Source organism: Salmo salar, chromosome ssa05, assembly GCF_905237065.1.
Source record: "Salmo salar chromosome ssa05, Ssal_v3.1, whole genome shotgun sequence".
Lineage (NCBI taxonomy): Eukaryota > Metazoa > Chordata > Actinopteri > Salmoniformes > Salmonidae > Salmo > Salmo salar.
In genome coordinates, this window is record NC_059446.1 from 17,274,878 (window position 1) to 17,298,639 (window position 23,762).

General features: G+C 45.2%; 1 protein-coding gene across 6 annotated transcripts in view; it reads right to left on the reverse strand.

The window, feature by feature from the left end:
- The window catches only part of LOC106604348 (glutamate receptor 1), a 160,668-nt gene that overhangs the window by 57,743 nt on the left and 79,163 nt on the right, over positions 1-23,762 (reverse strand). For all 6 annotated transcript variants that reach the window (XR_006769832.1, XM_045717945.1, XM_045717947.1 and 3 more), the window contains exons 10-11: positions 7,336-7,542; positions 4,166-4,614 (exon numbers count right to left, since the gene is read on the reverse strand). Coding sequence is in view for 5 of the 6 variants with exons in the window: in XM_045717945.1 (XP_045573901.1) it covers positions 4,166-4,614; positions 7,336-7,542 (656 nt within the window). In the remaining variant the exon portion in view is untranslated. The remainder of the gene's footprint in view (positions 1-4,165; positions 4,615-7,335; positions 7,543-23,762) is intronic.

The window sequence follows — 23,762 nt, forward strand, 5'->3', positions numbered from 1 at the left end:
CGGAGCTCCCAGAATCGTCCTTCAGCCCGAGGTCTACAGCGAAGTGCTTCAGCCCGAGGTCAACAGCGACGTGCCTCAGCCAGAGGTATTCAGCGGGGGTGGACAGGTTAGGTGGGGGACTAAGGCCAGAGCCTGAGCCACCTCCACAGTAGGAGGATTGGGGAGGGGGGGTGTAGCATGGGAACCGTCGGTGACGGCAGCCACCCTCCCTTCCCTCCCTTTAGTTTGGGGGGTTTATTTTTGTGCTTATTTTTTGTGTGAGGTGCATCCGGGGTCTGCACCTTTGGGGGGGGTACTGTCACGTTCTGACCAGTAAAGGGGTTATTTGTTATTGTAGTTTGGTCAGGACGTGGCAGGGGGGTATTTGTTTTATGTGGTTGTACTGCTGTGTGTTAGCCTGCAACACTGTTCGTTCGATCATTTTCTTGTTTTGTTTGTTACGTGTTCTATTAACCTCTTGGGGCTAGGTGGGACGCTAGCGTGCCACCCGTGGTGCACTCCATCAACAGCAGGTGCATTTCAAGAGCGGCAAATTTGAATCCAAATAAATGTCAAAATTCAAATTTTTCAAAAATACAACTATTTTACACCATTTGAAAGATAAACATCTCCTTAATCTAACCACGTTTTACGATTTCAAAAAGGTTTTACGGCGAAAGCATAAATTTAGAGTATGTTAGGACAGTACATTTACAAGAGTTGTGTGTAATGTTTTGTCAAGTCAAAGACAGGGTCACCAAAACCATAAAACCAGCTAAAATGATGCACTAACCTTTTACAATCTCCATCAGATGACACTCCTAGGACATTATGTTAGACAATGCATGCATTTTTAATTCTATCAAGTTCATATTTATATCCAAAAACAGCGTTTTACTATGGCATTGATGTTGAGGAAATCGTTTCCCTCCAATAACCGGCAGTCAAGTCAGCGTCACAAATTAAATAATTAAAATTAGAAAACATTGGTAAAATATTATATTGTCATTTAAAGAATTATAGATTTACATCTCTTGAACTCAATCAACTTGCCAGATTTAAAAATAACCTTACTGGGAAATCACACTTTGCAATAATCTGAGCACTGCGCCCAGAAAAATACGCGTTGCGATACAGACTAGACGTCATGTTGGGGAGATCTAAAATCGAAAATACTATGTAAATAATCCATTACCTTTGATTCTCTTCATCAGATGTCACTTCCAGGTATCACAGGTCCATAACGAATGTAGTTTTGTTCAAAAAAGCTCATCATTTATGTCCAAAAATCTCCGTCTCGTTAGCACATGATGTAAGCCAGCCGGACTTCTCGTCATGAACGAGGGGAAAAAATATATTTCCGTTCGTTCAAACATGTCAAACGTTGTATAGCATAAATCATTAGGGCCTTTTTTAACCAGAACATGAATAATATTCAAGGTGGACGAATGCATACTCTTTTATAACGTATTGGAACGAGGGTACCCAACATGAACTCGCGCGCCAGGTGTCTAATGGGACATCATCGTTCCATGGCTCTTGTTCGGTCAGATCTCCCTCCAGAAGACTCAAAACACTTTGTAAAGGCTGGGGACATCTAGTGGAAGCAATAGGAAGTGCCAAAATATTCCTAAACCCCTGTGTTTTTCAATGGGATAGGTTTAAAGTCAATACAACACATCAGGTATCCACTTCCTGTCAGAAAATGTCTCAGGGTTTTGCCTGCCAAATGAGTTCTGTTATACTCACAGACACCATTCAAACAGTTTTAGAAACTTTTGAGTGTTTTCTATCCATATATAATAAGTATATGCATATTGTAGTTACTGGGTAGGATTAGTAACCAGATTAAATCGGGTACATTTTTTTTATCCAGACGTGCAAATGCTGCCCCCTAGACCCAACAGGTTAAAGTTAAGATGAGCACTCAACCCGCTGCGCCTTGGTCCATGATGTACGACGACCGTTACATAAAGCTAACAGATCTGGGACCTAGCTATATTAATAAAGAGCACTACAGTGCCTTCAGAAAGTATTCACATCCCTTGACTTTTTCAAAATGTTGTGTTACAAAGTGGGATCAAAATGGATTAAATTGTCCTTTTTTTTGTCAACGATCTACACAGAATACTCTGTAAGGAAAAATTATAACATTTGTAAAAGATTTATGAAAAATAAAAATAATATTTCTTGATTAGATAAGTATTCAACCCCCTGAGTCAATGTTAGAATCAACTTTGACAGTGATTACAGCTGTGAGTCTTTCTGAGGTAGTCTCTAAGACCTTTTCACACCCGGATTGTGCAATACTTGCCCATTATTCTTTAAAAATTCTTCCTTGCTAGAACACAATTTTTATGTCCTGCAATAGATATTCAGGCAGATTTAAGTCAAAACAGGAACATTCACTGCCTTCTTGGTAAGGAACTCCAGTGTAGATTTGGCCTTGTGTTTTAGGTTATTGTCCTGCTGAAAGGTGAATTCATCTCCCAGTGTCTGGTGGAAAGCAGACTGAACCAGGTTTTCATCTTGGATTTTGTTGTTGCTTAGCTCCATTCTGTTTATTTTTTATCCTGAAAAACTCCCCAGTTGTATTATTTCAATCAAATGAAAGCATACATGCTTGCTTTATTAACAAGGTCTAATGAGTAGAACATGTTGTTAATTCAACGTTGTCTGCATCTGGGTCTTACCTTGAAACGTGATAGATCTTTTCACTCAGTCAATTATGTTAGTATTGTGGAGTAACTACAATGTTGTTGATCCATCCTGAGTTTTCACCTATCACAGCCATGTAACTATTTTAAAGTCACCATTGGCCTCATGATGAAATCCATGAGCGGTTTCCTCCCTCTGCGGAAACTGAGTTAGGAGGACGCCCGTATCTTTGTAGTGACTGGTTGTATTGATACACCATCCAATGTAATTAATCATTTCACCATGCTCAAAATGTATATTTAATGTCTGCCCCCTCCACCCCATCTACCAACAGGTGCCCTTCGTTGTGATGCATTGGAAAACCTCACTGGTCTTTGTCATTGTATCTGTGTTTGAAATTCACTGATTGACTGAGGGACCTTACAGATAATTGTATGTGTGGGCTACAGAGAAGAGGTAGTCATTCCAAAATCATGTTAAACACACAGTCCATGACTTGTTAAGCAATTTTTTACTCCTGAACTTATTGACTCAAAGACATTTCAGCTTTTCCTTTTTAATTAATTTGTTAACATTTAGAGAATATTTTTTTTGCCACTTTGAAATTATGGGGTATTCTGTGTAGGCCTGTTACAAAAGAAAATCGCAATTTTATCCATTTTAAACACAACTAAATGTGGACAATGTCAAGGGGTGTGAATTCTTTCTGAAGGCAGTGTATAACAACTTCACGTCTTCATGAGTTCATAGTTTTTGGTTGTCTAGTTTTGAAGTATTTTAGTACCACTTCTGTCCCACTGTAAATGTGTAACGTACAATTAGTGTAACTGAAAGAGTAGGACTATGGAACCGTCTCTGTTTGGGACTGGTGTTAAGTATTCAATGACAACTGACTTAGTGTAAAGTGTTCTGTGAAGACATTGATCATGAAAGAACTTCTTTAGTCCTGTTTTATCTGACTGACAGACTGACAGACAGAGGGCCTCCCTGGGTGGGGAGTATATTGGGACACACACACACACACACACACACACACACACACACACACACGTCTCTATGAAAATAGTCTTTATGTCAACGGCGCTTCCTGGTTTAAATGAGGGTTAAATATAAAACACATTCACTTTTTTAACTATTACACAACAACAATAACAAACCCTAAAAGTTGACAAACAATCACAGGGAAGAGTGTTTATCACAAAACATAAACAACCTTTTCAACAGTAGCACGGTACTATGGCCACCCTGTCAACTCTCTGGGATGATGCTCTGTCAGTCTCACTGTTTTATCTCACTCCTTGTAATCTAAAAGTTCTCTAAGACAACATGTAAAAGTAGTACCAAGAAAACCCTACTAAATTGGGGAGAACCCAAAAATGTCAATACAATAATAGACTGGAGCTTGCAGGGGCGGACTGGGACACTAATTCAGCCCTGGCATTTTATCCGCACTAGTCAAATCAGTGTGAGCGCCCCATTGTTTTTCTACATCAGATCTACCCATTGTATTTCTAAGTGGGTTTCCTACCTGGGTGAGATGTCACATCCCTGCTGCATGAAGGCTCCCAGGGAGAACCAGAGAGAGTTGAAGATGCCAAACTCGTTGGTCTGTTCCTGATTCTGCTGGTTCTGGCCTGGCTGACCAGGACTCTGCCCCGACTGTAACCCAGCACCGGACCCCGTCGGCTGGGTAGGGGTCTGGGGGTCGGCCCCCTCCTCATAGTCCTCTGCGTGCCACTCGTAGGGGCTGAAGCGGCTCACCAGGAACAGGACCACGCTCACACCGATGTAGGCGAACACGATACACATCCAGATCTCGTAGGCCAGCGGGTCCAAGAAGGAGAAGACACCTGGTTTAGACTTGGTGGGCTTCTTGATCATGATGGAGATACCCAGAGACATGAAGGGCTTGGAGAAGTCGATCACCTCTTCTCGGACCAGGGTGATGGTCAGCGGGGCTACCGCCACGTCTGCTTTCTGGAGGAGAGAAGGGGTAAGGGGGAGGAACATAAGGATAGAGAAAGTGAGGGAAGGAGGGAGGTAGAGACGGAGGGAGGGCGACAAAGAGGTAGAGAGGGAAGGAGGAATGCAAGAGAGGTAGGGAGGGAGGGAGGGAGGGAGGGAGGGAGGGAGGGAGGGAGGGAGGGAGGGAGGGAGGGAGGGAGGGAGGGAGGGAGGGAAAGAGAGACATGTTAGAGAGGTAGGGAGGGAGGGTGGGAGGGAAGGAGGGAGGGAGAGGGAAAGAGAGACATGTTAGAAAGGGAGGGAGGGAGGGAGGGAGGGAGGGAGGGAGGGAGGGAGGGAGGGAGGGAGGGAGGGAGGGAGGGAGGGAGGGAGGGAGGGAGGGAGGGAGGGGGAGGGGAGGGAGGGAGGGAGGGAGGGAGGGAGGTAGAAATGCAATGCGTTAGAGAGGTAGGGAGAGATGGAGGGAGGGAGACGTGTTAGAGAGGTAGGGAGAGAAAGAGAGACATGTTAGAGAGGTAGGGAGAGAAAGAGAGACGTGTTAGAGAGGTAGGGAGAGAAAGAGAGACATGTTAGAGAGGTAGGGAGAGAAAGAGAGACGTGTTAGAGAGGTAGGGAGAGGAAAAGAGAGACATGTTAGAGAGGTAGGAAGAGAAAGAGAGACATGTTAGAGAGGTAGAGAGAGAAAGAAAGACATGTTAGAGAGGTAGGGAGAGGGAAAGAGAGACATGTTAGAGAGGTAGGAAGAGAAAGAGAGACATGTTAGAGAGGTAGGGAGAGAAAGAGAGACGTGTTAGAGAGGTAGGGAGAGAAAGAGAGACATGTTAGAGAGGTAGGGAGAGAAAGAGAGACGTGTTAGAGAGGTAGGAAGAGAAAGAGAGACATGTTAGAGAGGTAGGGAGAGAAAGAGAGACATGTTAGAGAGGTAGGGAGAGGGAAAGAGAGACATGTTAGAGAGGTAGGAAGAGAAAGAGAGACATGTTAGAGAGGTAGGGAGAGGGAAAGAGAGACATGTTAGAGAGGTAGGAAGAGAAAGAGAGATGTTAGAGAGGTAGGGAGAGGGAAAGAGAGACATGTTAGAGAGGTAGGGAGAGGGAAAGAGAGACATGTTAGAGAGGTAGGGAGAGAAAGAGAGACATGTTAGAGAGGTAGGGAGAGGGAAAGAGAGACATGTTAGAGAGGTAGGGAGAGGGAAAGAGAGACATGTTAGCAAGAAATATTTGAGGTGTGTTGTCACCTTGACCCTGAGCTACACTCAAGCAGAGAAAATATTCAAAACAATAGGATATACCAAGGTGTATACAGATGCATGATCTTAATTTGAGCCAGTTTGCTACAGCAGGAAAATAATCCTGCAGCAACAGGAAATGTGAATTATTATGTGGATTATAATATATATTTTTTTTGTAGGTACATTTTTCTTTCGGACAAATCAAGTCTGACATTTTGAAGTGGAAATTACAAACTTTAGAATCCTTTATAAACCTTAAATACACTACAAGTTTGCATTTCCTGCCATGCAGGAAAATTATCAACAACAAAAGAGTGATCAAATGATCAAAAGATCCTACATCTGCAAATAATTTTTTTTTTTCTACATCCGGAAATAGAGCTAGATACTGTCCAGTGCAGTAGGTGTGCTGGAGGAGGACAAAGAAGGAGAGAAAATACTGTAAATTGGCATTATACACTGAGTGTCCAAAGCATTACAACGTGCTCTTTCCATGACATAGACTGACCAGGTGAATCCAGGTAAGAGCCATGATCCCTTATTGATGTCACTTGTTAAATCCACTTCAATCAGTGTCGATGAAGGGGAGGAGACAGGCTAAAGAAGGATTTTTAAGCCTGGACACAATTGAGATGAATTGTGTATGTGTGCCATTCAGAGGGTGAATGGGCAAGATAACATATTGAAGTGCCTTTGAACGGGGTATGGTAGTAGGTGTTAGGATCACCGATTAGAGTCAAGAACTGCAACACTGCTGTTTTCACACTCAACAGTTTCCTGTGTGTGTCAAGAATGGTCCACCACCCAAAGGACATCCAGACAACTTGATACAACTGTGGGAAGCAGTGGAGTCAACATGGGCCAGCATCCCTGTGGATCTCAATATTAGGAAGGTGTTCCTAATGCTTGGTGTACTTAGTGTATATACAGCATGAGGCTGTACACATACAGAGGTTTTGTTAATTCATCAGGTCATCACAAAGACCCCTTTAACAGCAGAGATCAGTGCCATGGTGTGAAATGGGTCCTCTTGGTTACAAATCCATTTCCAATGGAAATTGTGTGTGTGTCTGTGGGCAGATTGCAGGCGCAGAGATGGGACAGAACATTTCCAGTTGTTCTTCAGTTACGGTAAATAAACGTAAGCTCCCAGTCACTTTCTCTCTCTACCAGGGATAGAGAGAGAGAGAGAGAGAGAGAGAGAGAGAGAGAGAGAGAGAGAGAGAGAGAGAGAGAGAGAGTGTCCACTGTATCCTAAGCTATATAAATTGTTGGAAACTAATTTTCTGTGAAAAAAATAATATTTCTTTAAAAATATCTAATAGATCTAATATGTTTTGCAGGTGGTATCATAGAGAACATTAAAGTGGCAAAAAGAAAAATTGTGCGTTGTCATCGTCATAAAAATAGAATGTGACAAATATGAATGTTACCCACCTCCATGAATGTTATGAGCACTTACTAACCCACTTATAAGCTCTAATAACCACCTTATGAGCACTCACCCCATACACCAGCTCTCCAACCATGCCGTTCCACATCTTGGTCTCGGAGTCTCTGGCTCCATATTTACCATCTGAGACCACCTTCAGTTTGTAGTGGTAGCCAACGTGCTTGGCGATCTCAGCTGCTAGCTCCACGATGTAACCCTCGTACTTATCGTTCCCTGACAGCTGATCATGGTTCTTCTTCAGCATCACGTATGGGGATTCCTGTAGGAGAAGGAGGGCAGATGCAGTCAGGGCTGGGGTCAATTCCATTGATATTCCAATTTAGGTAGTACACTGAATAGTTTTTGGGGGGGAATTGGGTTTATTTTCTGAATTGACTCAAATTAAAATGGAATTGAACTCAAGCCTGGATAGAGTTCCAATATTTTTATTTAACTACGCAATTCAGTTAAGAACAATTTCTTATTTACAACGACGGCCTAGGAACAGTGGGTTAACTGCCTTGTTCAGGGGCAGAAGGACAGATTTTTACCTTGTCAGCTCGGGGATTCGATCTAGTAACCTTTTGGTTACTGGCCCAAGGCTCTAACCACTAGGCTACCTGCCGCCACATTAAAGGTAATTATAAACCGGGTGGTTCGAGCCCTGAATGCTGATTGGCTAAAAGCTGTGGTATATCAGACCATATATAGTACCAGTAGTATGACAAAAACATTTTTTTTACTTCTCTAATTACTAGGGCTGTCCCCGAATAAAAAAAAATATTGGTTTACCGAAAGTGATTGGTCAAAATGTTTAAATGTGTATTTTTCCGTATATAGACACACCCTTTGTGTTTTAATAAAATCAAATATATGCTTGTCTGTTTGATGAAATAAGACACACATTACTCAAGAGGGAGCCAGAGATCAAGATAACCAGAAGAGAAAAAAACCTGAACGACCATCCTCCTTCCGCTCCTGCTGGCTTTCGCAGATTCTGCCATTACTCTACCGATCTGCATGCCAGTTATGGTTTTCATATGCAAGTTTTGGTGGAACAGTTTCATTTAATTTATAATAACGCCTTCGTATCTCAAAATCATTGTCATGTTGTTCATCAAAATTCTATCCAAATCTAAATAAAAATGATACAAACCTAAAAAGTAACTTATATTGCCATTGTCAACTATGTAACAATTGCCTAGAAAGGCAACAAATAAAAACATTGCAGCCTGCAGGTAGAAAATATCCTGATAAAAATAAATATCCTATAAATTACATTTGCTAAGCATGGCCTGTCTGCACCGAAATTCAAACACTATCACTTGGACCCACCCAAGGCTCGCTTTAGCAAACTTGCAACATTATGTAAAATATTCAGGGCCCTCAGTTTCCTGCTCCAGTGAGGTCGGGACAGACACAGCTGGAGGCTGTTTTACGCGAGGAATAAGAGCTCATCAGGTAGACCTATTTTATGACGTTTCCACTGGATTAGAGCATGACATTTTTCCCTTTCACGCTGAGTGGTTATCGAAAGGGAGAGAGCTGGAAAGATTTTCAAATACAATGAGGAACTATTGTCATTCTCAGTGGATGGAACAGACGTTGTTTGCTTGCTGTTTGAGGTGAAGAAAACATTACATTGAGAAGCTCCACAGCTCATTAGTGGTGGTGCATTAAGCCAATCAGAAATACTATCAGTTCCCCAAATGGGCACGTTTATATGCCTACATTTGCGTACAGGCCAGGTAGCCTATAGGTCTACTTCGTAATCAGATGCATATCCTTACACAACATTGACAGAAGCGCTCCAAATAAAAGACAATGACTAATTGAAAAAACTTTAATGGAATGAAATAAAACAAACTTGTTTCTCACAAATGTAGCATCGGTTGTGGGCTCTGCAAACAACGTGTCCACTCTGACAATGAGAACGGTAAAAGACTATAATAATAATATATTGAATGCATTAACAGAAATAACCATAACCAAACAAACATTGTGGATTAAAAATGATAGGAATTAATAGTAAATGTAGGCTACTGCTGGTGATATATGTAATGGGGAATTGATAGACACTAAGAATCAAGGCAAACAATTCACACAATGAAGTTATGAAACAATTAATGTGCACAAATTAGCGGGAGAGAGCGCATTCTGGAGAGAGATGTGCATTGTGCAGCCACACCCCTTCTTCTTGGACTGAGCCATCCCCGCGGCCTCCGCTATGGATCAGTCCTCGGCCTCCGCTATGGATCAGTCCTCGGCCTCCGCTACGGATCAGTCCTCGGCCTCCGCTACGGATCAGTCCTCGGCCTCCGCTACGGATCAGTCCTCGGCCTCCTCTACGGATCAGTCCTCGGCCTCCGCTACGGATCAGTTCTCGGCCTCCGTTACGGATCAGTCCTCGGCCTCCGCTATGGATCAGTCCTCGGCCTCCGCTATGGATCAGTCCTCGGCCTCCGCTATGGATCAGTCCTCGGCCTCCGCTATAGATCAGTCTCGGCCTCCGCTATAGATCAGTCTCGGCCTCCGCTATGGATCAGTCCTCGGCCTCCGCTATGGATCAGTCCTCGGCCTCCGCTATGGATCAGTCCTCGGCCTCCGCTATGGATCAGTCCTCGCCTCCGCTATGGATCAGTCCTCGGCCTCCGCTATGGATCAGTCCTCGGCCTCCGCTATGGATCAGTCCTCGGCCTCCGCTATGGATCAGTCCTCGGCCTCCGCTATGGATCAGTCTCGGCCTCCGCTATGGATCAGTCCTCAGCCTCCGCAATGGATTAGTTCACTGAGATGGGCGCGAATAAGACAGATGTCTCGTGTGCAATAATTTTTTTATATATATATTGCGACTGCTCGACAACAAAAAATCGACCAGTTAAGTAATTGAGGTCAGCCCTACTAATTCATTTGGTAACAAGTTTATAATAGCAATATGGCACCTCGGGGGTTTGTGGTATATTGCCACTATACCACGGCTAAGGGCTGTATCCAGGCACTCCACGTTGCGTCATGTTTAGAACAGCCCTTAGCCGTGGTATATTGGCCATATACCACACCCCCTCAGGCCTTATTGCTTAAATATAGGACGGATTGATACAGGTTAGTACCAGAGAGTGTGATGATGTGGAACATGATCTAATGTAGTGCATTCCTGTTAACCTAGAGACAGGATGTGCCACACCCTGATCTGTTTCACCTGTCTATGTGATTGTCTCTAACCCCCTCCAGGTGTCGCCCATCTTCCCCATTATCCCCTTTGTATTTATACCTGTGTTCTCTGTTTGTCTGTTGCCAGTTCATCTTGTTTGTCAAGTCAACCAGCGTTTTTCGTCTTAGCTCCTGCTTCTCCCCAGTCTCTTTTTCTCGCCCTCCTGGTTTTGACCCCGGTCTATCCCGTCTCTGAGCCTGCCTGCCGGACCACTTTGCCTGCCCCTGAGCCTGCCTGCCGTCCTGTACCTTTGCCCCACCTCTGGTTACCGACCTCTGCCTGACCCGACCCTGAGCCTGCCTGCCGTCCTGTACCTTTCCCCCACTACTCTGGTTACCGACCTCTGCCTGACCCGACCCTGGGCCTGCCTGCCATCCTGTACCTTTCCCCCACTACTCTGGTTACCGACCTCTGCCTGACCCGACCCTGATCCTGCCTGCCGTCCTGTACCTTTCCCCCACTACTCTGATTATTGACCCCTGCCTGACCCGACCCTGATCCTGCCTGCCGTCCTGTACCTTTCCCCCACTACTCTGGTTACCGACCCCTGCCTGCCTTGGCCTGTCGTTTGCCTGCCCTGTTGCTGAAATAAACATTTTTACTCTGACAGTCTTCATCTGGGTCTTACCTTCAAACCTGATAGAATGAATTGTGATGACAGAGAGTCTGGGGGTTGTAAAATAGGATCCTTATAGCAGTCGTAAGGGAAGACATGTTGAAGGAGGCAGCAGAATCACATGCACAAGTTGTGCTTTCATTTAGGTCCACAGTTGGCGATGGTGGTCCAAACGTTATTGACAATATATCCAAAATTATAAAAAGTGTATGTTTACAAATGTATCAAAATAACTGTCTTCCCTGTGGCTCAGTTGGTAGAGCATGGTGTGTGCAACGCCAGCATGGTGTGTGCAACGCCAGGGTTGTGGGTTCGATTCCCACGGGGGGCCAGTACAAAAACAACAAAAAAATGCATGAAATGTATGCATTCACTACTGTAAGTCGCTCTGGATAAGAGCGTCTGCTAAATGACTAAAATGTAAATAACTTCTTCATGAAAAGAAAATGTCTTGGAGCAGGCAAATCTGCCTACTCAGGTCGGGGTATCAGGTTCTTGTCAGCCTCCCCTCACAATGAGCAAGATTAATCTGACAAAATAGCCCCAAAACAGGAATTTGTATTATTTTAGGCCCTTAACTGATATTCAATGTAAAATGCATAATCCAAAATTATGAATTAAATCGTATATTAGTAGTTTTATAGAATGATCTTCTACCTCATCAGTCTTGCAAATGTGTATGTGGACTTGAAACATTGTGCCCACTCACAGGATTGGAAATGGTAAGTGAAATGCAACAATATTGTACCAAAATGAAACAACATTTCTACAATACTGCAATAAAAGTTAAGGAATGAAATTTAACACAGGTGATTATTGTAAATTCACGTGGAATATAGATTTAACAGAAATGTAGGCTAGTTTATCAAGGGGAAACATTAACAAACATTTAGAATGTGGAAACAAAAGCGCTCTGAAATTGCGAGTTTGGAGAGCGCACTAGTTGACTGTCTAGTGAGTCAATGGGATTACTACCACAGGGATTCCTACCCTATTCTAAAGAGAGTGAGATCAGTTCATTTGATAGGGAAGTACAGATAATGTAGCCATGGTTTTTATAATCAGAAATACACTATATATACAAAAGTATGTGGACACCCTTTCAAATTAGTGGATTCGCTTATTTCAGCCTCACCCATTGCTGACAGGTGTATAAAATCGAGCAGACAGCCATGTGATCTCCATAGACAAACATTGGCAGTAGAATGGACTTACTGAAGAGCTCAGTGACTTTCAATGTAGCACCGTCATAGGATGCCACCTTTCCAACAAGTCAGTTTGTCACATTTTTGTGTTGTTATTGTGTGCTGTTATTGTGAAGTGGAAACGTCTAGGAGCAACAATGGCTCAGCCGCAAAGTGGTAGGCCACACAAGCTCACAGAACAGGATAGCCGAGGGCTGAAGCACGTAGCGCATAAAAATCACTACCGAGTTCCAAACTGCCTCTGGAAGCAACGTCAGCACAATAACTGTTCGTCGGGTGCTTCATGAAATGGGTTTCCATCTCTGAGCAGCCGCACACAAGCCTAAGATCACCATGCGCAATGCCAAGCATCGGCTGGAGTGATGTAAAGCTCGCCACCATTGGACTCTGGAGCAGTGGAAATGCGTTCTCTGGAGTGATGAATCACACTTCACCATCTGGCAGTCCAATGGACGAATCAGGGTTTGGCGGATGCCAGTAGAACGCTACCTGCCCCAATGCATAGTGCCAACTGTAACGTTTGGTAGAGGAGGAATAATGGTCTGGGGCTGTTTGGCTAGGCCCCTTAGTTCCAATGAAGGGAAATCTAAATGGTACAGCATACAATGACTTTCTAGACAATTCTGTGCTTCCAACTTTGTGGCAACAGTTTAGGGAAGGCCCTTTCCTGTTACAGCATGACAATGTCCTGTGCACAAAGCGAGGTCCATGCAGAAATGGTTTGTCGAGATCGGTGTGGAAGAACTTGACTGACCTGCACAGAGCCCTGACCTCAACCCCATCAAACACCTGTGGGATTAATTGGAACGCCGACTGAGAGCCAGGCCTAATAGCCCAACGTCAGTGCCCAACCTCACTCATGCTCTTATGGCTGAATGGAAGCAAGCAATATTCCATCATCTAGTGGAAAGCCTTCCCAGAAGAGTGGAGGTTCTTATAGCAGCAAAGGGGGACCAACTCCATATTAATGCCCGTGATTTTGGAATGAGATGTTTGACGAGCAGGTGTCCACATGCCTTCGGAAAGTATTCAGACCGCTTGACATTTTCCAAATTTTGTTACATTATAGCCTTAATCTAAGATAGATTTTTTTTTTAATCCTCAGCAATCTACACACAATACCTCATAATGACAAAGTGAAAACAGGTTTTTAGACATTTTTGCAAATAAAAATAAAAAAACAGAAATACCTTATTTAAGTATTCAGACCCTTTGCTATGAGATTCGAAATGAACCTGTTTAGGATAGGGGGCAGTATTTTCACGGCCGGATAAAAAACGTACCCGATTTAATCCGGTTATTACTCCTGCCCAGAAACTAGAATATGCATATAATTAGTAGATGTGGATAGAAAACACCCTAAAGTTTCTAAAACTGTTTGAATGGTGTCTGTGAATATAACAGAACTCATATGGCAGGCCAAAACCTGAGAAGATTCCATACAGGAAGTGCCCTCTCTGACCATTTCTTGTCCTTCTATAGCCTCTTTATGGAAAATAGAGGATCTCTGCTGTAACGTGACATTTTCTAAGGCTCCCATAGGCTCTCAGAAGGCGCCAGAACGGGGAATGATGACTCTGCAGTCCCTGGGCGAAAAACGGTAGGGGTTTTTCTCGGGCGTGTGCGTGCATGTGAAGACACCATTTTCTATTTTCAGTGTTTGAACGAAAACAAGGTCTCCCGGTCGGAATATTATCGCTATTTTACGAGAAAAATCGCATAAAAATTGATTTTAAACAGCGTTTGACATGCTTCGAAGTACGGTAATGGAATATTTTGCATTTTTTTGTCACGATACGCGCCGGCGCATCACCCTTCGGATAGTGTCTTGAACGCAAGAACAAACGCAGCTATTTGGATATAACTATGGATTATTTGGAACCAAAACAACATTGGGTGTTGAAGTAGAAGTCCTGGGAGTGCATTCTGACGAAGAACAGCAAAGGTAATCCAATTTTTCTTATAGTAAATCTGAGTTTGGTGAGTGCCAAACTTGGTGGGTGTCAAAATAGCTAGCCATGATGGCCGGGCTATCTACTCAAAATATTGCAAAATGTGCTTTCACCGAAAAGCTATTTTAAAATCGGACACCGCGATTGCATGAAGGAGTTCTCTATCTATAATTCTTAAAATAATTGTTATGTTTTTTGTGAACGTTTATCGTGAGTAATTTAGTAAATTCACCGGAAGTTTTCGGTGGGTATGCTAGTTCTGAACGTCACATGCTAATGTAAAAAGCTGTTTTTTGATATAAATATGAACTTGATTGAACAAAACATGCATGTATTGTATAACATAATGTCCTAGGGTTGTCATCTGATGAAGATCATCAAAGGTTAGTGCTGCATTTAGCTGTGGTTTTGGATGTTGTGACATTATATGCTAGCTTGAAAAATGGGTGTGGCTGGGTACTCTCCTGACATAATCTAATGTTTTGCTTTCGTTGTAAAGCCTTTTTGAAATCGGACAATGTGGTTAGATAAAGGAGAGTCTTGTCTTTAAAATGGTGTAAAATAGTCATATGTTTGAAAAATTGAAGTTTGGGGATTTTTGAGGAGTTTGTAATTCGCGCCACGCTCTACCATTGGATATTGGCGAGGCGTTCCGCTAGCGGAACATCTAGATGTAAGAGGTTTTAAGCTCAAGTGCATCCTGTTTCCATTGATCATCCTTGAGATCTTTCTACAATGTCATTGGAGTCCACCTGTGGTAAATTCATGTGATTGGACATAATTTGGAAAGGCACATAACTGTCTATATAAGGTCCCACAGTTGACAGTGCATGTCAGAGCAAAAACCAAGCCATGAGGTCGAAGGAATTGTCTGTAGAGCTCCGAGACAGGATTGTATCAAGGTACAGATCTGGGGAAGGGTACCAAAAAATGTCTGCAGCATTAAAGGTCCCCAAGAACACAGGGGCCTCCATCATTCTTAAATGGAAGAAGTTTGGAACCACCAAGACTATTCCAAGAGTCAGAAAGGTGACCAAGAACCCGATGGTCACTCTGACAGTTCCTGATGGTCACTCTCAGCTCTACAGTTCCTCTCTGGAGATGGGAGAACCTTCCAGAAGGACAACCATCTCTGCAGCACTCCACCAATCAGGCCTTTATGGTAGAGTGGCCAGATGAAAGCCACTCCTCAGTAAGCCCACTTGGAGTTTGCCAAAAGGCACCTAAAGACTCCCAGACCATGAGAAAAAACAGGATTATCTGGTCTGATGAAACCAAGATTGAGCTCTTTGGCATGAATGCCTGGCGTCACGTCTGGAGGAAACCTGGCACCATCCTTACGGTGAATCATGGTGGTGGCAGCATCATGCTGTGGGGATGTTTTTCAGTGGCAGAGACTGGGAGACTAGTCAGGATCGAGCCAAAGATTAACGGAGCAAATAACAGAGAGATCCTTGATGAAAACCTGCTCCAGAGCGCTCAGGTCCTCAGACTAGGATGAAGGTTCACCTTCCAAAAGGACAACGACCCTAAGCTCACAGCCCAGACAAAGCAGGAGTGGCTTCGGGACAAGTCTCTGAATGTCCTTGAGTGGCCCACACTTAAACCCAATCCAACATCTCCGGAGAGACCTAAAAACAGCTGTGCAGCAACGCTCCCCATCCAACCTGACAGAGCTTGAGAGGATCTGCAGAGAAGAATGGGAGAAACTCCCCAAATACAGGTGTGTCAAGCTTGTAGGGATCATATCCAAGAAGAATCAACGCTGTAATCGGTGCCAAAGGTGCTTCAACAAAGTATTGAGTAAAGGGTCTGAATACTTATGTAAATGAAATATATACGTTTTTTAGCAAACATTTCTAAAAACCTGATTTTGCTTTGTCTTTATGGGGTATTGTGTGTAGATTGATGAGGAAAAAACTATTTAATTTTAGAAAAAAGCTGTAACCTTACAAAATGTGAAAAAAGTCAAGGGGTCTGAATACTTTCCGAAGGCACTGTATGTATAATATCTGAGATTTTTATTATGGCATCGCCATTGAGATTTTATGTTAGGGATTTTTTATTCCGAAAATACCCTTCACATCACGTGAAAGATTTATGTGTTAGTGACACAGAAGTGAAGGAATGGAGATGTAATCTGTTGTGCCACAAACGTTTATGCAGCTGCTACTTAGACTGATTAAACTATAGAAATAACACCTGGCAACCAGGTTCTTTATCATCCAATCCGTAGGCCTTTCAGAGAAGGTCAATTATTCATTTAAGTTTACAATACCGTTAAAATATTGTCACATTGAAGATCAATATTGGATGGATTTAATAGGAGCTCGTACCAGAACATTCATAAGTAGCTGTCATAATATTTGCAAAGAGGGACTTTGGAATAATGTAATATCCATACACAGCCCTGGGGAGGTGAGACATAAAATGTTACCAGCTCATAAAGTTTATCACCACTTTTCTCAAGATGAGACCATAGATGTGATGTATGCTTCATATTCAGGAGAATTTACAGAGTAGCAGCTAAACACGGTCATGGAATAAAATGGAGCTACTAAAGCCTTGTTCTATTGAGGAACTCTCCTGGGGAGGTATTTCAATAGGATGCTTCATGTTTGATCATTAAGCCACAAGCACGGTGGAATAATAATTGCTAATAGGCCTACAATTAAACCAAGGAAGATCATTAGACAATTGATCTTTATAAATCATTATATTATCACAACCATGGAGTAGACCTACAGTTAGTCAGTTACACAATTAGCTATTTCGTGATTACATATCATTAGACTGTATGGCCCTTTGATAACCATGGAGTAATATTCAACCCAGAAAGATCATTATATTTGATCATTATGGAGGTGCTGCCTGTCGGTGAGCCTGGGGGTTCATTATGTGGACATCACAAAGACACCAGGTGAACCTGACACTGACAGGTTTATTAGTGGCCCACACACTGTGTGTGTGTGTGTGTGTAGAGCAGACAATCACTGCCAGCCCACCTCTGTTCTGAGGGGTTATCCTATTCCTGTTCTACCAGCCAGACAACCAATTGGACCTTTTCAGAGATATTGGACATCCTGGCAAGATTACAACTGACATGACACCTGAGGCCCTATTCTCTCTCTCTCTCTCTCTCTCTCTCTCTCTCTCTCTCTCTCTCTCTCTCTCTCTCTCTCTCTCTCTCTCTCTCTCTCTCTCTCTCTCTCTCTCTCTCTCTCTCTCTCTCTCTCTCTCTCTCTCTCTCTCTCTCTCTCTCTCTCCCTCCCTCCCTGTGTGTGTGTCTCTCTCTCTCTCCCTCTCTCCCTCCCTCCCTGTGTGTGTGTGTCTCTCTCTCTCTCCCTCTCTCTCTCTGTGTGTCTCTCTCTCTCCCTCTCTCCCTGTGTGTGTGTCTCTCTCTCATCCCTCTCTGTGTGTCTCTCTCTCTCCTTCTCTCTCTCTATGTGTGTCTCTCTCTTGCTCTCTCTCTCTCTATGTGTCTGTGTGTCTCTCTCTCTCCTCTCTCTCTCTGTGTGTCTCTCTCACACACTCTGTCTCTTCTTCTATCTTTCTCCTGCTCCATACCAGGACATTTCTGGCAAACCCATATTGAACAAACACAGCTAGCACATAACATTCTAATAACCATATGTTCATTAGAGCTTGGTGAGAGTGTGGTTTTCCAATAGTTAATCTGTATACAACCTTTCCACAACGTTCTGGGAATGGTGCAGGATAGTTGCTTGGCTTTGGAGAATTCTCAGCACATTTAAGGAACTTGACAAAATAAATGATTTTCTTTGTATTTCATTACGTTAACAGAACCTTTCCTGAAAGTTCAAACATGGTTACATTTAATACCAATTTTGGTTGTGTTCTAGGAACGTTCTCAACTGGTTTCACATTGGGAATGTTCTCAAATTGTTCAGAGAATGTTAAGAAAACCACGTTCTCCTGTGGGAATTTCAATACTTCAGCATAACGTTTCCACCAGGTTTCTTCACGGTTAATGGTACACTGGAGGAAGTAGTGGAGGAGAACCAATACCCACAAGTCGTTTCAAGCTGCAGTAGAGATTTAAGCTAAGACTGCGCTGAGCGCACAAATCCTTATTCCATATTTTATCAGCTGCTGTACAGGCCAGTTTTCCTCTGTGTGTTACGGTAATAACTGTCCCCCTGCTGGTTACGGATCAGGGGAAGGTAATCATCATTACACACAGAGCTTCTAGGTCCTCTGGCAGAGCGACAGGACCCCAGGGAGGGAGTGGAGGGAAAGGTCAGTTTCAGAGCAGTTTGACAGGCCAACACACACGTACACACACACACACACACACACATACCACATACACACACCACACACACGCACAAACACATTTGCGTGCACACACACGCACTCACTCACGCACACACACACACAGATAGCAGGTCCACTAGGACTCACTCTCTCCCTGACCTATAATATGTCAATAGACACCGGCTGCCACTCAGGCGGCGTAGCAACACACACACAGAACACCATGGCTTTGGACAAATGTTTAAGAAATGCACCTGTTCTTCCTTCTATGGACCCTTTCTTCTTTCCTTCCTTCCTAACTGTCACGTCCTGACCAGTAAAGGGGCTGTTTGTTATTGTAGTTTGGTCAGGGCGTGGCAGGGGGTGTTTGTTTAGGGTGTTTCGGGGTTGTTTGGGTTATGTTCTATGTTAGTGTATTTCTATGTTATTTCTAGTTGGTCTATTTCTATGTGGTGTTTATTGGGTTGACTTTCAATTGGAGGCAGCTGCTTCTCGTTGCCTCTGATTGAAGGTCCTATTTATAGGGGTGTTTGTTCTATGGGGGTTTGTGGGTAGTTGTTTCCTGTTTAGTGTTTGTTGCACCTGACGGGACTGTATGGAGTTGTTTGTTTTGTATACGTGTTTATTTTGTTTTTCCTTCTTCAAAATAAAAAAGAAGATGAGTATACATTTTCCCGCTGCGTTTTGGTCCACTCCTTACGACAATCGTGACACTAACATCCTGAAAGCAGAGAGAATCAATGTCTTCTAATGCATCCAGCTATATCTAATGTCTGGTCGTTGATGAGGGTTTTGAACGGCATGTATCCAGTCTATAGTGTAATGATTCCTCTTGGAAAGACAATTTAGTTGTATTCTAGAGTTGTGCACATAGTAAACATAAAAACTAAAAAACTAAGACAAGATTCCACTAAAGGAAAACCCAACTAAAAGCCAGCACATAACCTGGCCTTAAAACAACACTTTGTCTGCCTGTGAAGGCACCAAGCCTTCCTGCTAGATTAAGGACAGTTATCATTTCCCCCTTCCTCCACACACACACGCACACAAACACACACACACACACACGCGTACACACACACAGCTTGCCTTTCCCTCTTCGCAGCTCTCGTCTTAAACCGGTTCTGCAGGACAGACAGGCGGGTGGCAAGATGCTGAAATCCCTCACCCCATTAACCTTGAAGTCCCTCACCCCATTAACCTCTCTCCATGGAGGTCTACTGGAGGCCTGGGAGTCTGGGCTAAGGTTTGTTCCATCTAGTCTCCCTTCTCCCTGGAACAAACCTTAGCCCAGCTCCCTTCTCCCTGGAACAAACCTTAGCCCAGCTCCCTTCTCCCTGGAACAAACCTTAGTCCCGCTCCCTTCTCCCTGGAACAAACCTTAATCCAGCTCCCTTCTCCCTGGAACAAACCTTAGCCCAGCTCCCTTCTCCCTGGAACAAACCTTAGCCCAGCTCCCTTCTCCCTGGAACAAACCTTAGCCCAGCTCCCTTCTCCCTGGAACAAACCTTAGCCCAGCTCCCTTCTCCCTGGAACAAACCTTAGCCCAGCTCCCTTCTCCCTGGAACAAACCTTAGCCCAGCTCCCTTCTCCCTGGAACAAACCTTAGCCCAGCTCCCTTCTCCCTGGAACAAACCTTAGCCCAGCTCCCTTCTCCCTGGAACAAACCTTAGCCCAGCTCCCTTCTCCCTGGAACAAACCTTAGCCCAGCTCCCTTCTCCCTGGAACAAACCTTAGCCCCGCTCCCTTCTCCCTGGAACAAACCTTAGTCCAGCTCCCTTCTCCCTGGAACAAACCTTAGCCCAGCTCCCTTCTCCCTGGAACAAACCTTAGCCCCGCTCCCTTCTCCCTGGAACAAACCTTAGTCCAGCTCCCTTCTCCCTGGAACAAACCTTAGCCCAGCTCCCTTCTCCCTGGAACAAACCTTAGCCCAGCTCCCTTCTCCCTGGAACAAACCTTAGCCCCGCTCCCTTCTCCCTGGAACAAACCTTAGTCCAGCTCCCTTCTCCCTGGAACAAACCTTAGCCCAGCTCCCTTCTCCCTGGAACAAACCTTAGCCCAGCTCCCTTCTCCCTGGAACAAACCTTAGCCCCGCTCCCTTCTCCCTGGAACAAACCTTAGTCCAGCTCCCTTCTCCCAGTGTGTGTAGTTGTGAGTTACTCTATGCAGACCTGGCACATATCCCCCGTACCACCCACCTACCACCTCCCACTACCCAAAGCTAGAGGCCCTGGAGCCTATCCTCCATACCACCCATCTCCCCCTACCCCCAGCTAGAGGTCCTTTCTGTGGGCAGGAGACATCAAAGGTCCTGGGGAAGCGAAGGAAGCAGCAGGGAGGAGAACACATTCTCACATTACATCACTACTGAGTAAAGTCTCTGTGAGTCTGCGATGTGACGGAAATACGAAACAGGCTATAGGCTAACAGGGCGGCCAGGAGGGAAGAAAAGAAGAGATAGGGATGGAAATTTGTCTGTGTCAGTGGGAATTTATGTCCTGTCAGGGCTAAGAGGAACTCACACACACACACACACACACACACACACACACACACACACACACACACACACACACACACACACACACACACACACACACACACACACACACACACACACACACACACACACACACACACACCAGGGTTTCTGTTAACCGGCTTTTGGCCTTAAAAAAAAAATGGAAAAGACAAATAATATAAATGCCAACGGTCAATTGTCCGGCAGAAGAATAAAAAAATCCCATTGCGAAATAATGTAATAATTGTTTAGCATGCATATTCATTGTTGGAAATACCAGTCGACGTAAATACATTTGACTGGTCCTGCTCATCAGTCTATAGGTTAATTAGCATCATTTAGTGGAATTACATTGGCATGTGTGTATATTCGTTATGTATCTTATGTAACGTCCGTCGTTAAAGGTAGACCAAGGCGCAGCGTGAGTTGGGTCCATCTTACTTTATTTTAAACGTGAACCAGCAAAACAATAAACAATACAACGAACGAAAAGCTATGCGTGCAAACACATGCAACGCAAAGACAACTTCCCACAAAAGACAGGTGGAAAAAGGGCTACCTAAGTATGGCTCCCAATCAGAGACAATGACAGACAGCTGTCCCTGATTGAGAACCATACCAGGCCAAAAAGCAAAGAAATACAAAACATAGATAGGGAACATAGAATGCCCACCCCAACTCACGCCCTGACCAAACCAAAATAGAGACAAAAAAAGGAACTCTAAGGACAGGACGTGACAGTACCCCCCCAAAGGTGCGGACTCCGGCCGCAAAACCTAAACCTATAGGGGAGGGTCCGGGTGGGCATCTATCCGCGGTGGCGGCTCAGGGGCGGGACACAGACCCCGCTCCACCACTGGCTCACCCCACTTTGGTGGCACCTCTAGAGCGGGGTCCCTCGCCACTGACCCCGGACTGGGACCCTCGCAGCGGGCCCCGGACTGGAGGGTGACTCTGGGAGCTCTGGACTGGAGGGCGACTCTGGGAGCTCCGGACTGTAGGCCGTCTCTGTCGGTTCCGGACTGTAGGCCGTCTCTGTCGGTTCCGGACTGTAGGCCGTCTCTGTCGGTTCCCGGACTGTAGGCCGTCTCTGTCGGCTCCGGACTGTAGGCCGTCTCTGTCGGCTCCGGACTGTAGGCCGTCTCTGTCGGCTCCGGACTGTAGGCCGTCTCTGTCTGTTCCGGATTCTAGGCCGTCTCTGGCGGTTCCGGACTCTAGGCCGTCTCTGGCGGTTCCGGACTCTAGGCCGTCTCTGGCGGTTCCGGACTCTAGGCCGTCTCTGGCGGTTCCGGACTCTAGGCCGTCTCTGGCGGTTCCGGACTGTAGGCTGTCTCAGCAGGCTCCTGACTGTAAACTGTCGCCGGACGCTCTGGACGGGGAACTGTCGCCGGAAGCTCTGGACGGGGAACTGTCGCCGGAAACTCTGGACGGGGAATGCGCACTGGAAGCCTGATGCGTGGGGCTGGCTTTGGAGGTGCCAGACTAGTAACACGCACCACAGGCCTAGTGCGAAGAGAAGGAACAGGACGTACTGGACTGGACAGGCGCACTGGAGGCCTGATGCGTGGGACTGGCTTTGGAGGCGCCAGACTAGTAACACGCACCCCAGGCTAGTGCGGAGAGAAGGAACAGGACGTACTGGAGGGCTGGTCTGTGGAGGAGGCACAGGATAGACCGGGCTGTGGGGGAGCACTGGAGATCTGATGCATAGGCTTGCCACCAGTCTTCCAGGCTGAATGCCCACTTTCGCCCGGCACGGGCGGAGCGCAGGCATAGGACGAACTGAGCCCTCCCAGCGCCCTGGAGACACAGCACGCAGAGCTGGCGCAGGATACCCTGGGCCCGAAACGGCGTGCTGGAGACCAGACGCGCTGGGCTGGCACACTCCGCCCTGACTGGATGCCTACTCTAGCATGGCACTTGCGGGGGGCTGGGATGTAACCGTGCTATGAGCGCGTACTGGAGACCCTGTGCGCTTTACTGCATAACATGGTGCCTGACCAGTACCGCGCTGCCTCCGGTAAGCACGGGGAGTTGGCTCAGGTCCAGCGCCTGACTCCGCCAATCTCCCCGTGTGTCCCCCCCCCCAATTTGTTTGGGGGGGGGCTGCCTCTCGTGCCTGCTTTGTTGCCTTGCCTCATATCGCCCAGCTTGTCTCCAGGGTCCCTGTCCGTCCAAAATCTCCTCCCAAGTCCATGACTGGAGATAACTCCTCTCCAGCTCCTTACCCCGCTGCTCGGTCTTCTTTTGGTGGGAAGTTCTGTAACGTCATCTTACTTTATTTTAAACGTGACCAGTAATTGGGAAAACGAGACAAAACAAATGGAAAATGACAAATGGATCGGCGATGGCTAGAAGACCGGTGATGTCGACCGCCGAACACCACCCGAACAAGGAGAGGCATCAACTTCGGCCGAAGTCGTGACAGTTCTGATCTGTTTGGGGCGGCAGGTAGCCTAGTGGTTAGAGCGTTGGGTCAGTAACCCAAAGATTGATGGATTGAATCCCTGTGCTGACAAGGTAAAAGTCTGTCGTTCTGACCCTGAACAAGGCAGTTTACCCACTGTTCCCCGGTAGGCTGTTATTATAAATAAGAATTTGATCTTAACTGACTTGCCTCGTTAAATAAAAAAAAAAATACATTTCTTTTTAATATACATTGTTTTAATGTAGCCTAGGACTACTGGTTGTATGAATTTGGGATCTATCATCCCACA